The 14,536-nt window shown below is 42.8% G+C and overlaps 1 protein-coding gene across 3 annotated transcripts in view; it reads left to right on the forward strand.

The window, feature by feature from the left end:
* The window catches only part of CCDC138 (coiled-coil domain containing 138), a 138,497-nt gene that overhangs the window by 75,644 nt on the left and 48,317 nt on the right, over positions 1-14,536 (forward strand). For all 3 annotated transcript variants that reach the window (XM_033949941.1, XM_033949943.1, XM_033949942.1), the window contains 5 exons: positions 203-322; positions 1,871-1,948; positions 2,060-2,173; positions 4,785-4,946; positions 8,186-8,302. In XM_033949941.1, coding sequence (XP_033805832.1) covers positions 203-322; positions 1,871-1,948; positions 2,060-2,173; positions 4,785-4,946; positions 8,186-8,302 — 591 coding nt within the window. The remainder of the gene's footprint in view (positions 1-202; positions 323-1,870; positions 1,949-2,059; positions 2,174-4,784; positions 4,947-8,185; positions 8,303-14,536) is intronic.

Raw genomic sequence — 14,536 nt, forward strand, 5'->3', positions numbered from 1 at the left:
ATGGGACAAATATGTCCCTTGGTCCTGAAAGGGCTACAAGTTTGGAGAGATTCTAGTGGGGGGTTTTTGTATTCAGATAAGTTATCAAATGTGGATTTTTAGTCTGTGGATGTAAATTTAATATTTTTAAAATATATTTTTATATAAAAATTATTCATTCTATGTCATCTTGTTTTTCTAAGACTGACTTGTTTCTTTGTAGCAACATGAAGCAGAGGTTAAGGAACTTTTAGAAACCCTTAAAGAAAAGATTAAAGAAAACAAACGGCTCAAGTCATCTTTTGACACCTTGAAAGATCTGAATGACTCTTTAAAAAAGGAGGTAAAAATTGATGCTTTTATTCTTTGTTTTAAATACAGTAACTCATAGTAGGGATGTGCATCCACCTGAAAAATCAATTACATTTTTGTTATTTTTAACTTGAAATGACAGGGGGAAAACCCAAATTTTGTTTTTTATTTCCCTCATGCTAGTAGGTGCACTACTGATGGCATTGCCCCCAAAACAATAGCAACCTCTAAATAAAAATCTAGTCCATAGATGAACAATTTCAGTTTTAAGGGTTACAAACAAGTTTTTCCCCTGATAATATGGCAATCTCATACTAAATATATTGAAATATTCAGTTTTCAGTATAAATACCCTCGAGAGCAAATCAGTTTACTGTCTGAGGACAGTATTTGGTGCTATCTACTACAACTATGAAAACTATGTAAAATAATTAAAGTATTTATGATTTCAATAAGTGATTTAATGGTCTGGTTTTTAAGCTTTCCAGCTACACATAACCTTCCAAATTCTATATATGGCACCTAATGTGTGCTTACATTGGTGCGTGTAACTGATGTATGCACACAACTTAATTGATAGGCCTAATCAGTGCCAATTAACACCTCCAGTGTGGCTGCGTTTGATTGAATTTTTGGTGGGAGACGTCCCTGAGTTTGCCCCTGAACGGGGCTCTGTAGGGCGATCAGTTGGCACTCCCGGATAACAGACCTTTTTATCAGATGGATGTTGGCGGTTTCTGAGATAAGTCCTTGTAGATGGCAGTTTTAAGTTTATTGGACAAATGTGATTTTCTGCCTTCATGAGGCTCATCAATCAGTGAATTTTGCACTTTTTTGTTCTTTTTGAATTCTGGAACGATGTGATTTTGCACTTGATACTTTGGGCACTTTATTATTATTATTATCATCAATTTTTGCACTTACATACAAAAAAAGCTTATTGAGGATGGCTTTAGATGATGTTGTGGATAACCTTGCATGCAGTTTGGGATGTTTCATGCTTGATAAGCCCTGGTGAACTTCTGACTTCTTGTCAAAAACTTCCCATGAACTGATTGCTATCCGCTGCTATTTATTAAATTCTTAAAACTTATCAGTGTGTCTAATTATTAATTAAGCTGTGCAAATTTGAAAGCCCGTAGGTTCAAGACAGTTCTAAGAATTGAGAGTAGGTCTCTTTTTTCTAGGTTTCATGTTATGACCCCTCTCTTATAGAGTAGGCTAATTCATTACTTTGGATCCATAGACGTCGTCATGTTTTAGAAAGTTATTTTATAACATTGATCTACTGTATAATGTTCAAGTTTCTCAGATATGCTTGGTCAGTAGTATACATGAAAAATCCAAGGCTGTGCCACATCTGATACACATCAGTGTTATCTGCCGTTTGAGGAACATAACCTATTTGTCTGGACTGGTCTAGGACTCTGGGAAAGCAAATTAGAAGGTAAGAACAAATTAAACAGTGCAGCTGATTACAAAACAGCATTGTAGACCTAGAATCTAAAATCTTGGAATGACATGTCATAGATGACTCCCTGGTAGATTTTGATTGATATGCTTATTTTTTTTGTTGTAGTTAACTGATGTTAGTGAGCAGAACAAGAAGCTGGAAGGTCAAACTAGGAAAGTTCAAGCTCGTTTAGAAAACTTACAGGTATGTATGAGAGTTTTCAGTATCTGCTTTGCTTTTCCCCCTTTAGAGTCAAATCAAATGTAATTTGTAAATAGTTTATTCAGACTTTATATACTTCATATTATTTTGTAGAGGAAACATGCATTTCTGATGGTACAGAAGTGTAAAGATAATACTGTACAAGCAAGTCAAGAGATGAAACTTAGCAAGCAAGAGAAAACGCAGCTAACCACCAAAATTTCTAAGGTGAGATGAATATTCAACTTATCTATTCTACTTAAATTGGTATTTTGGCATCTTGTTTTGGTATTCACCTGTGGGGCTCCAGTTTACAATATTAACATTGACCCTTCCGCTAAATATTTGAATTAACTCAATTTTTTTAAATTTGTTAGCAGGAGCATCTTCCATGGAAGTGACTGAAGCATTTATGATTGAAACTTGTACAAATTCAACCATTTTCCTTTCTGTGCTACTATGTATACAAAACGTTTATTGCCATAATTTTCAGTTTTATAAGTGATAAGTGCTCAATCTTTGAGAGTGAGCTAGGATCCTTTATAGGAATGGAGAATATGATAAAAGAAAATGTTTCTTCTTAGAAAAATGTCTGTATACATAGCATAGCCTCCCAGTGGAGATTTTTGAGGGCAGAACCTGTAGTAGAATTCAAAAAGGCATGTATCAAGGAGAGATGATCTTTGTTGATGGGGAGGTCCAGGTAAAATCAGAGAACTAGTAGGGTCTTTGCAGTAGGTAGGGAGAATAAGAAGGTCTTGCAGCCTGTTCTGGCCTTCTATCTTAGAGGCAAAATCTCTACATATAGCCATGAAAACTTCAGCTAAAATTGAATTATTCAATGAATTGGATTTATGTTTTTTATCTATATAATAAAACCGTAGGCGGCGCATGCGCACTCTAATCCGCGTGCTTCCGTGATCCGTATGTCCGTGGCCGGCAAGAGTGCACATGCAAACTTACAACAGCTCGCACTCACGGTCTGGCTGGCTCTTTAAAGTTTTTTTCGGTGCCGGCTCACCTGCTCCGCCTTCCTCTTCCTGCCAGTCTCAGCCGGACTCACTCCTCCCCCCCTGGCAGCCCTGAACCTGTTCCTCCGTTCCCCGCCCGACGGGCCGGTGAGTGCTGTGCCAGGGGCAATGCAGGTGGAGGCTATCGGCGGCGGAGCCGGAGGGAAGGGGGGTGGGAGGCACGCGAAGCTGCAAGTCGCCGACTCCACCCCCCCCTCTCTCGAACCGCACAAGGAATGCCGTTGACGAAATTTGCCCCACCGTTCCTTCCCTTCCTCCATCAGGTACAGTTCAGCTACGCCTATGTTAAAAGCAGCTGCTTTGAAATTGGAGTCCTGCCGCCACCGTAACACGTTCCCTCTGCCGCGGTCCCATATGTCAGAGAAGGGGCGGGACCAAGGCAGAGGGGAACGTGCTACGGCAGTGGCAGGCCTCTGATTTCGATGCGGCTGCTTTTAACATTGGTGGAGCTGCACTGCACCTGAGGGAGGGAAGGAAAGGTGGTTGTGCGCTGTTGAGCCCCTCTGCACGCGCCCAAACCAAAAAAGGAGCCAGGACTCTTCCCCACCCGGTGCCGGCAGACCCGAAAAAACGGCCCTACCGAACAGACCCGCGAGCAGGGTTGCCATGGAAACCTAACCGGAATTACATGCAGTCGGCAAGGGTCAGTGAGAGGGGATCAGGAGCTAAAGAGAGATTGAAAAAAACAAACAAACAGTGCACAAGTAGAGAGAGACACACAGACAGTCACAGAAGGACAGGGGGCTAGAGCAGAGATGCTTGCAGGGAGAAAAAGCTAAGCAGTAATGTTACAGCTTGAGAGTGCAGACTGAGGAAGAAAGCAGAGACAGCGTTACACAGGGAAATGGAGGGAGGAAAGAGACAGAAAGAAAAATACAGACAGACATAAATTCTAGCACCCGTTAATGTAACGGGCTTAACGACTAGTTATATATATTTGTATATGTTATTTTTAATGATTCTATTAATGAATAGTTTCTCTTATACTCATATATTGCTACTGATTGAGCATAGCAGTCACAAGATTAATTTCATCCTGGCTGAAATGTCAGATTAAACAAAATAGTCTTTCTTGCCAGGTGTTAATGCTCTTAAAATTATAAAAATGCTACCAAATATCTAAGAATTCCATTAACATTGGCATTAATTATTTCAAGAGAGGTTTCAGGCAGAACAATATTGAGACATGAAGATAGTTTTACTGCCTTCTCTAGATATCCTATATGGGGGATTTAAGATATAGGTGTTTTCCACAGCTGATGAGTTGTTTTGTGTATAATGTGAGCATTCCTCTGCTCTTCAGCAAAAGATTATATTTCGCACGATGCCACTTTCAGCTGTTCAAAGCCTAATAGATATTTTTTATCAGTAATGGTGCTGTACATTGTCAGCCAGAGGACCTGATTTTGTTTTTCAAGTCAAATATTTCAGGTCTGGGATCACCTGGGGTTGCAGATATTAAAGAGACAGTCAGTGTTAAAATGATGACATCTAGTGGCTGGATTTAAGATCAATGACTGCATAATTTTAGAAAGAGTCTTTGGGCATAAGCTATTGGCTGAAAATGGACTAATTGAATTGGGAGGCTATATAAAATAGAGGAAAAAAATCCTCAGGTACTTATGAATGAGACACTGTAGTCCAGTAATGGCAAGTTGTGGTTCAGCTTAAATCCCAAGAGAACAGAAGGAAACTCCTGGGCCAAGCACAATTGTATTTCTGCTGTATAATTTATAGGAAGGCTTTATTTTATTTTATACTCAAAATGTATACCATATCTGAAGATGAATTTTATTCCTATTTTTAAGGTACCTCTCAATATTCAAGTATATGAGTTGTCATCTGCTCTTATGGACTGGATCTCAGATCATCAACTTAATAAAATCAGACCTGAAGACAGCAAGAGCAATGAGAAATTAATGTGCATGTGCACCACCCCAAAACACTATGTGCTGGAGAAATGTGCCAGGGTATATATCCATGTTTATCCCTAGGCATTGTAGCCAAATTAGTTTTACTTCATGATAGTGTATTTGGTTGATTTAGTGTCCACCACAGAGGTTTGTGTTTAAATTTTTAAAGAATTTAAGACATATTTCCTGTTGGACTACTTTTTTGAATGACATGACCTGTTCGCTATCTTTCAGTGTTATGAATGAAATGCTCCATTTTAGCTTCTGACAGATTGGTCTAAAACTTATGAATTATTTTCATTGATCAGCAGATAAAGACAGAGAAGGAAAGTACTGTAGTTCTTCATGATTTGCTACTTAAAGATACTGTGAATCCTGGAGCATTAAGTATTTTTTAGTCTCCAGCTGTACACTGTGCAGTTTCTCAGCTATTTAGTCCTAATTGATCCACAGCTGCTATATTCTAACCTTAGTGGGTTAAAAAGTACTTCTGGCATTTGAAGTCATAAGCCTTTAGGAAATGCCTCTCATTCTCCAAGTTGCTTTCTCAGTGTATAGTTGTAAACAGAACACTGTGCTAGATGGACTGTTGGTCTAATCCAGGGGTGTCCAACCTGCTGCCCGAGGCCATATGCGGCCCCGTGAAGTATTTTGTGTGGCCCCGGTTGAGGGCAATGCAGTATTTTCTCTGCTGCCCCTGGGTGTTTACTGTCTTGCCGGCTCCCTCCTCTGTCTTGCTGCAGTGTTTGCGCATTTGTGCAGCCCCAGAAACATTTTTTTTTTTTTTTTGCCAATGTGGCCTAGGGAAGCCAAAGGTTGGACACCCCATTATGGCTATTCTTATGTTAATATTTTTTCCCTTACCTTGGGAATAGCTTTTGGGTTTGAGAAGCCTCCAAACTTATCTTAAGGCTCACTCCTGGACCAATCTACCATAGTGGCTGGGAACAATATTCAGTGGTGCTGAGTCCCATCCCTTCTCCCTCACATCTGCCATGAAGTGCTTATGCAGTTCTCATTCTGCAAATGACAAGTATATTAACATACCTTAACTCAGAGTTTTATTTTTTGTGGGTCTTTTGTTAACTAACTGATGTGCACTATTGCTCTGGTGTGTTGTTTTTTTTGTGTTTTTTTTTTACAGAAGCAGATGCCTTTGTTACTTTTGTTTAAAAACAAAAAAAAATGGTTGATTGTTTTTCAAGGAGCACTTCAGGGAACTTATAAGACCATAAGAGTTGCTATACTGGGATAGACCGAAGGTCCTTCAAACTCAGTAATACTTAAATACTTCCTGTGAGCTGAAAAGATGGGGATGTGAAGGTTCCATCAAATCTAGAGAGGCTAGGAATTTCCCCAGTGCAAAGAATGGGATAGCAAGAGAAGAAAGATATGAAGAAAAACTTGAATGGAGAACTTCTGTGTGAGATATTAAATTTAATTCTAAATTCAACTGGAAGCTAGTGAAGCTAAGAGAGAAGTGGGGGATTATGGTCATGTTTGCAGGCCCAACAAAAAAGGAAGGCTGCACAATTCTGGAATGTTTGAAGATATTTAATATGCAAGTGAGGGAGACCAGTGTAAATTGGATTACAATAGTCCAATCTAGAGATGAGTGCATGGATGACAGTGTGAAGAGAATTGAAGTCAAGGAAGTCCTTAAGTGCATGCAGTGATTGAAGAGCCATAAAACCAAATTTGATGTTCCAAATACCTAGGTAGCAAAAGGATGGGACAGGTGTAATAGGAAGGTCAAGAGAGTTAGAACACCAGATGGTTGTGACAGGGATCCTGAAACCCAACAATGTATTATTGTAGTGGTATTCAGTTTTAATTTGCGAGTTGCTAACCAAGCAGCAATTGAGTGAAGACAAGATTGTAGTAAAAGTAATTGTTGAGAGGGTTCAGCCTCTGATTTTGGAAAGTGCCTGTGTTTTTTGGCCTCATTTTCTTGCTTATGAGATGCTGCACCACTTTCTCCTTTCATTCTATGCCTTTAACTTACCAATTAATTTGGATTAAGCTTTTTGGATTACAGACATAAATTCCTGCACAACTTTTGAAGTTGGACTTGAACCCAGTTTCTCAGGATCTCAGTTCACTTCACTATCTATTAAGCTACTTCTGCTAAACTGTGTCACATTGTATCGTAGATGTTTAGTTCACAATCTCAGAACTGTTAACGATTTAGGGCTAGATTCACTAAGCAAACTGATCGTGTACCGATCGGTTTGTGACCCGATTTCCCTTCGACCCGATTCACTAACCTGTGTACTGATCCGTGCATGCAAATGAAGGGAATCGGCATGCAAAGCAGTAAGGATGCGATTCACTAAACTTTCTTCTGGCACACTGACTGGCTGGCCGATCAAAAAGCTAGCGACTGGTGAGGACCAATCACTTGTGCTAAAACCCTGCTCTGCCCTGATTCTCCTGCTCTGGCTGCCCTGACTCTCCAGCCCTGCTAAGCCCCAACTCGCCTGCCCTTCCCCGCAGTGCGAGCCCGTAGTTTTAACCCTCAGGTTTAAAGCGGGTTAAAACCATGGGCTCATGAAGTTAAAAAAAAAAACAGTAAAGTAAACAGTAGTAAGTTTAAAAAAAAAAAAAAAAAAAGAGGAAGAAAACTGACAGGCACGAAGGACCAGCGCATGCGCAGACCATCTACAATCAAGGAAGATGGTCTGCGCATGCTCAAGGATTGCTCTCCAGCGATCCATGCGGTCAGTGTAGGGTGTGCCAACGATAGCCCCCATTTGAATGCAGGCCTTTAGTGAATTTGTCGGCCTGCCTGCAATTGGACACAGATCTCAGGTTAGTGAATCTAGCCCATAATGCAGTCTTGTTTTCTTTTATTATGGGAGGATAATAAGAGTAAAGGGTTAAGCCCTTAGATTATGCATCAACAAAATTTGGATGAGTATTTAAAAAAGGACTTGTGTGTGAACAAAACCCTTTTCAGATTCATTGAAATAACTTAGTAGACTTAAAGGAAAGTCTGAGCTTGTTTTAAAATTATCTTTGTTCAATATGCACGTACATGAGTAGGACAGTAAGTCTGAAAAGTTGCAGAACTTTGGAAAATAAACTTGTTATCGTACTTTAAAATATTTTTTTAAGAAATAACAAAAAAATACCTCCCATGTTTTACAAAATTCTCCCTTTATCCCACAACATTAATCCATCCCCTTATGTTCTCCTCCCACTTCCAAATCCTACAAAATAATCACAATAGTCTTGGAGAGTGGAGGTATATTAAGAATTGCCATTATATAACTATTTCCCTTCTTATTTTCCAGCTTTTATGTATGGTTGCTGAACAGCTTCAGTGGATGCCACTTGTAAATTCCAAACTACACTTGCCTTTTGTCAAATTTACCTACTGGGCTATAAGGCAACTAGATAGTGGAACACAGGTAATGGTCAGTAAGTAATTTTTATCTAAGCAGTATGTGAAGCCTTACTGTCTTAAACTGTTCTCAAAAACTAAACATGATTGGTTAATATTTGGATGGAAGATATACAAGAAACACCAAGTATTCTTTCATAAAATAGTTTTGTGATTATTTAAAAATTACATAGTGCCAGTTTATTTTTCTTTCTCCTAAATGCAACTTGGGAACATCAGGTAGTGTTATACATTGACCTGTATACTAACAAAGAACATATACAGACAATTCTGTTGAAAAGACAGGATTCTGTACGAAAGCTGTTGTCCTTCTTTAGTCACAAACCTTTACAAAAGGGTGTCGCACAAATCTCTCATCTCCTCCCTTTCAGCAGTGGAGAATACCTCCCTCTTCAGATTTCCTTCTGCAAGTGAACTGAGAAAGTGTTCTGATCTGATCTACTTTCCTTTTATTTTTTTTCAGGTATTTTGGGCTGTTAGTTATTTTTCCTGCATGGCTTTGGTGCTCAGAGGTCCCCTTGGGCTTACTCCATCGGAGAAAGAACGCAGTCCTGTGAGATCAGGCTATTGTTCGTAGGCCAGTCTCTTAGAGTACCTGTGGAGCCAGCCTACTTTGTGGTCCATTGAGGGCTCGAGGTCCGTTCCTCTGGGAGCTGCTCACCTGCTGATTTATGTTCATATAAGCTACTGCAGCAGCATTATTGGAGAATGTCCTGACTGCCTTTCCTGTCAAGAAAGTCTCCAGTGCTTTCAGTGCCAAGCAAATGGCTTTTAGCGCTAGACAGTTTATGGACTACTTGCTTTCTGATGAGTTTCACTTGCTCTAGAGAGAGTGGCCCCAGCCGCTCAGGCTGGCATCAGTCATGTCGCCTATGAGGTGTTTCTGAGGGACATGGCCTTCAATAAGGCATCCCCCTAAAACCACCATTGTAAGCTGTCGCATCTCCTGAGACCAGGGGAGTTGTATCTATAGATAATACCTTTTGTGGGGACCACCTGGAGAGAAGAGAATCCTGGAGTAGATGCATGTGTTCTCACACAGGGAACAACATCCAGAGAGGCCACCATCAAGCCCAGTATCAGAAGGTAATGCCAGACCTTGGGGCTCGGTAATGCCAAGATCTGTGATCTTCCTGAGCTTCTTTGCATGGCTCGAGAAGGAAGACATGGCTTTTTGCTGTGTCAAAGTGGCCTCCCAGATATTCCAAGCACTGAGTCAGCTGTTCCTGAAGTTGATTTTACAACCGAGTCCCTGGAGGCATTCTCGCCTTCCTATCTTGAGGAAGCTCTAGTTAGCCAATAGTCCAGGTATGGATGCATCTGTAAACACATCCTGTGAAGGTGAGCTGCTACCACCACCCTTACCTTGGTGAAGGTGCACGAAGCTGTGGTTAATCTGAAAGACAGCTCCACAAACTGGAAGTGCATCTGGAGAACGTGGAATCTCAGATATTTTTTCTGTGGTCTGGAAAAATGGGAATGTGAAGATATGCCTCCGTTAAATCCAAGGAGACTAGGAGTTCCCCCAGTGCCATTGTTGTGTTCACTGAGCAGATTGTCTCCATACGGAAGCACAGAACTCTGTCTCATTTATGGGCTTTAGGTCCAGGATAGGCCTCCAATTTTTATGCCTTTTTTGGGTACTTTGAAATATATGGAGTATCTGTTGGAGCCTGATTTGTCTTTGGGAACTGGTTCTAGGGAATTAGTGTCCAAGAAACATGCTGTCACTCAGACCATCTGCCTGGGGAGTTGAGAAACGAATCTGGAAGAGGGTGAGAAAACTCTTATCTTGTGTGCCAATTCCGGTGATCCTGGTATTTTTGCAAGATAGACTTGAAAAAGACCTATCTATTGCATCCCTGAAAGTACACTTAGCAGGCCTCCTCATGTTTTCATGTTTGGGCTCAAGGTGGTAAGCAGTTGCTAACGTCTCTCGTTTCTTGAGGGGGTGAGCACTCAGATTGCATCCTGATCTAAGAACATAAGAAGTTGCCTCCACTGGGTCAGACCGAGGTCCATCTCGCCCAGCGGTCCGCTCCCGCGGCGGCCCATCAGGTCTGCGACCTGTGAAGTGGTTTCTGACCACTTTTATAACCTACCTCAAGTTCTATCTGTACCCCTCTATCCTCCAGGAACCTATCCAAACCCTTCTTGAACCCCTGTACAGAGTTCTGGCCTATCACTTCCTCCGGAAGCGTGTTCCATGTGTCCACCACCCTCTGCGTAAAAAAGAATTTTCTAGCATTTGTTCTAAACCTGTCCCCTTTCAATTTCTCTGAGTGACCCCTAGTGCTTGTGGCTCCCCTCAGTTTGAAGAATCTGTCCTTATTTACTCTCTCTATGCCCTTAAGGATTTTGAAGGTTTCTATCATGTCCCCTCTAAGTCTCCTCTTCTCCAGGGAGAACAGCCCCAGCATTTTTAACCTGTCAGCGTATGGAAAATTTTCCATACCTTTTATCAGCTTAGTCGCCCTCCTCTGCACTCCCTCGAGTACCGCCATGTCCTTCTTGAGGTACGGCGACCAGTATTGAACACAGTACTCCAGGTGCGGGCGCACCATTGCGCGATACAGCGGCATGATGACTTCCTTCGTCCGGGTTGCGATACCCTTTTTGATGATGCCCAGCATTCTGTTTGCTTTCTTTGAGGCTGTCGCACATTGCGCCGATGGTTTCAGTGATGAGTCGACCATCACCCCCAAGTCCCTTTCCAGGTTACTCACCCCTAGCAGTGTTCCCCCCATTTTGTAGTTGAACATCGGGTTCTTTTTCCCTACATGCATGGCCTTGCATTTCTCCACGTTAAAACTCATTTGCCACTTTTTTGCCCAGTCTTCCATTCTCGTTAGGTCCTTTTGTAGGTCTTCACAGTCTTCCGTGTTTCTAACCCTGCTGCAGAGTTTGGTGTCATCAGCAAATTTGATAACCTCACATTTTGTCCCCGTTTCCAGATCGTTAATAAATATATTGAATAGTAGAGGTCCCAGCACCGACCCCTGCGGAACACCGCTCGTGACCCATTGCCAATCTGAGTATTGGCCCTTGACTCCAACCCTCTGTTTCCTGCCCGCTAGCCAGTGTTTGATCCATCGGTAGATATCCCCTTGCACCCCGTGGTTCCACAGTTTTTTAAGTAGCCGTTCATGTGGTACCTTGTCGAAGGCTTTTTGGAAGTCAAGGTAAATGATGTCTATGGATTCACCCTTATCCATCTGATTGTTTATTCTCTCAAAGAAGTACAGCAAGTTCGTGAGGCATGACCTTCCCTTGCAGAAGCCATGCTGGCTCGCCTTCAGTTGTCCATTGTTTTCTATGTGTTCGCAGATTGTGTCCTTTACCATTGCTTCCAGCATCTTTCCAGGAACCGAGGTCAAGCTCACAGGCCTGTAGTTTCCCGGGTCACCCCTTGATCCCTTCTTAAAGATGGGCGTGACATTTGCTATTTTCCAGTCCTCTGGGATCTCCCCAGTTTTTAGGGAGAGGTTACATATTTGGCGAAGTGTCTCTGCTATTTCGTTTCTCAGTTCTTTTAGTACCCTTGGGTGGATGCCGTCCGGGCCTGGTGATTTGTCGCTCTTTAGTCTGTCTATCTGTCTGAGGACATCCTCTTTGCTTACCTCTAGTTGTACCAGCCTTTCGTCGTGCTCTCCGTTTATAATCACCTCGGGTTCTGGGATATTGGATGTGTCCTCTCTGGTGAAGACTGACGAGAAGAATTTGTTTAACCTTTCAGCTATCTCTTTTTCCTCCTTTATCGCTCCTTTCCTGTCTCCGTCGTCCAGTGGTCCCACTTCCTCTCTGGCTGGTTGTTTCCCTTTCACATACCTGAAGAAGGGTTTGAAGTTTCTTGCTTCTCCTGCCAGTCTTTCCTCATATTCTCTCTTTGCCTTCCTGACCTCTCGATGACATTCTTTCTGGTGTCTTTTGTGCTCTTCCTGGTTTTCCTTTGTTGGATCCTTTTTCCATTTCTTGAAGGATGATTTCTTGTCACTTATCGCCTTTTTAACTGCAGATGTTATCCATGCTGGGTTTCTAGTTCGATTTTTTTTTGCACCCTTTCCTAAACCTTGGGACGCACAGGTCTTGTGCCTCGAGCACTGTGCCTTTAAGCAGTGTTCAGGCTTCCTTTACGGTCTTCACCTTCCCTGAGTTGCTGTTGAGCTTTTTTCCTACCATTTTCCTCATGTCCTTGTAGTTTCCCTTTCTGAAGTTGAGTGCTGTCGTTTTGGTTCTTTTCACCTTTGATGTTCCCATGTTTAATTTGTACTGGATCATGTTGTGATCACTGTTCCCTAATGGTGCTATTACCACCACTTCCTTTGCGGGTCCTTCTAGCCCGTTGAGGATTAGGTCTAGCGTGGCATCCCCTCGCGTTGGTTCCGTGACCAGCTGCTCCATGAAACAGTCCCTTATCGCCTCTAGGAATTTAGTTTCTCTCGTGCAATTTGAGTGCCCAATGTCCCAGTCTATTCCCGGATAGTTGAAATCCCCCATAACCACCACCCTTCCACTTTTGCACTCCTGCCTCAGTTCGGCCTCCAGTTCCAGGTCGTTTGCTTCTGACTGTCCTGGTGGGCGATAGTACAATCCCAATTTGATGTCAGCTCCTTCCCCTCCTGTCAGCTTAACCCATAGTGACTCCAGACTGTCCGCCCTTATTGTTGTTTCTGTTCTGGATGAAGGAATGGAGTCCTTTATATACAGTGCTATTCCTCCACCCTTTTTGTGTGCTCTGTCCTTCCTGTAGAGTTTATACCCTGGAAGGACCACATCCCATTTGTTGTCCTCTGTCCACCATGTCTCTGTGATTCCTATTATGTCTATGTCCTTATTTCCGGCTATAACTTCTAGCTCCCCCATTTTAGTCCTTAGGCTCCTAGCATTTGTATATAGGCAATTTAAGTCCCAGTTTGTTACCTTTTCTTTTGGATCTACTCTTGATTTGTTGCTCCTGCTGGTCTCCTCACGTGTTGCCTCCTGTGGTGTGTCTATCCCGTCCTCTACCCACTTTTTTGTTCTTTGATAGCCCTCTGGGTCCTGCTGTTTCCTCCTTGTCTTACTCTTTATTTCTAGTTGCCTCTCGGGTCCCTGTGCTGCATCTTTGGGTTTATGTCCATAAAGTGTCCATTTTGTCTCTAGTCCACTATCGCCATTTTCTGTTTCAGTATCCTTGCTTGATACTGTGGTCCGATGTGTCGAGGTCAGATTGACTATCGGCTTTCCCCTTGTTATCAGTTTAAATTCATGTCTATGCAGGTCTGGATGTTACGTGCCAGCATCCTCGTCCCAGCCGTGCTCAAATGCAGTCCGTCTCTCCTATAGAGCTTGTTTTTCCCCAGGAAGGTTGACCAGTTCCGTACAAAGAGGAAACCCTCCTCGTCACACCATCGCCTCAGCCATCCATTTGTTGCTTGCAGCTCGGTCTGCCTCTTCGCATCTGCTCTTGGTACTGGCAGGATCTCTGAAAAGGCTATCTTCCCTGTTCTCAGCTTCAGCTTCCTCCCCAGGATCTTAAACTGCTCGGTCAGTGTAGTCATGTTGAAATTCCTTCTGCTGACGTCATTTGTTCCGACGTGGATTATCACTGCTGTGTCCTCTGTCTCAGCTCCCTCCATGATACTCTCGATTCTGTCGGAGATGTCCTTTGTCCTCGCCCCTGGGAGACATGTCACTAGGCGATCAGCTCTGCCTCCTGCTATGTGACTGTCCACCTCTCTCAGGATTGAATCTCCCACCACGATAGCAGATTTTCCTCTCCTCAGCTTCCTCCTGGGTCTCAGGTCTGTGTCGATGATTGGATCCTCCAATCCTTCCTTCTCCTGGTTGATTCCTCCGCAAGGTTCCTCTCCCTTGGCTCCTGGTGGGTCCTGGTGGCTCCTGGCGGGTCCTGTCCTCCATCCGTTTGTTCCCTTCTGAAGTGCGGGTGATCCTGTATTTCTACCATCTTGCAGGCCTCCTCGATGAATCTTTCGAGCTCTCTGACCTGTTCGTGGATGTGGTTATCTCTGCTGGTGTCCTCGGTTGGTTCAAATTCCCTTGGTTCCTCTATGGAGCGGAGTCCCTCTAGCTCCTGTACTTTGACCTGTAGTCTCCCGATCTCCTTCTTTAGGCTAGCCAGTTCCTGACATCGACTGCATAAGTAGGCCTGCCTCCCGGAAGGGAGGTAGTCATACATGTGACAGTCAATGCAGTATACTGGAAAGCTTCGCTTGCCTTCTGCTGCCTCCATAATTCCTTC

Source organism: Geotrypetes seraphini, chromosome 6 (assembly GCF_902459505.1).
Source record: "Geotrypetes seraphini chromosome 6, aGeoSer1.1, whole genome shotgun sequence".
NCBI classification, from domain to species: Eukaryota; Metazoa; Chordata; class Amphibia; order Gymnophiona; family Dermophiidae; genus Geotrypetes; species Geotrypetes seraphini.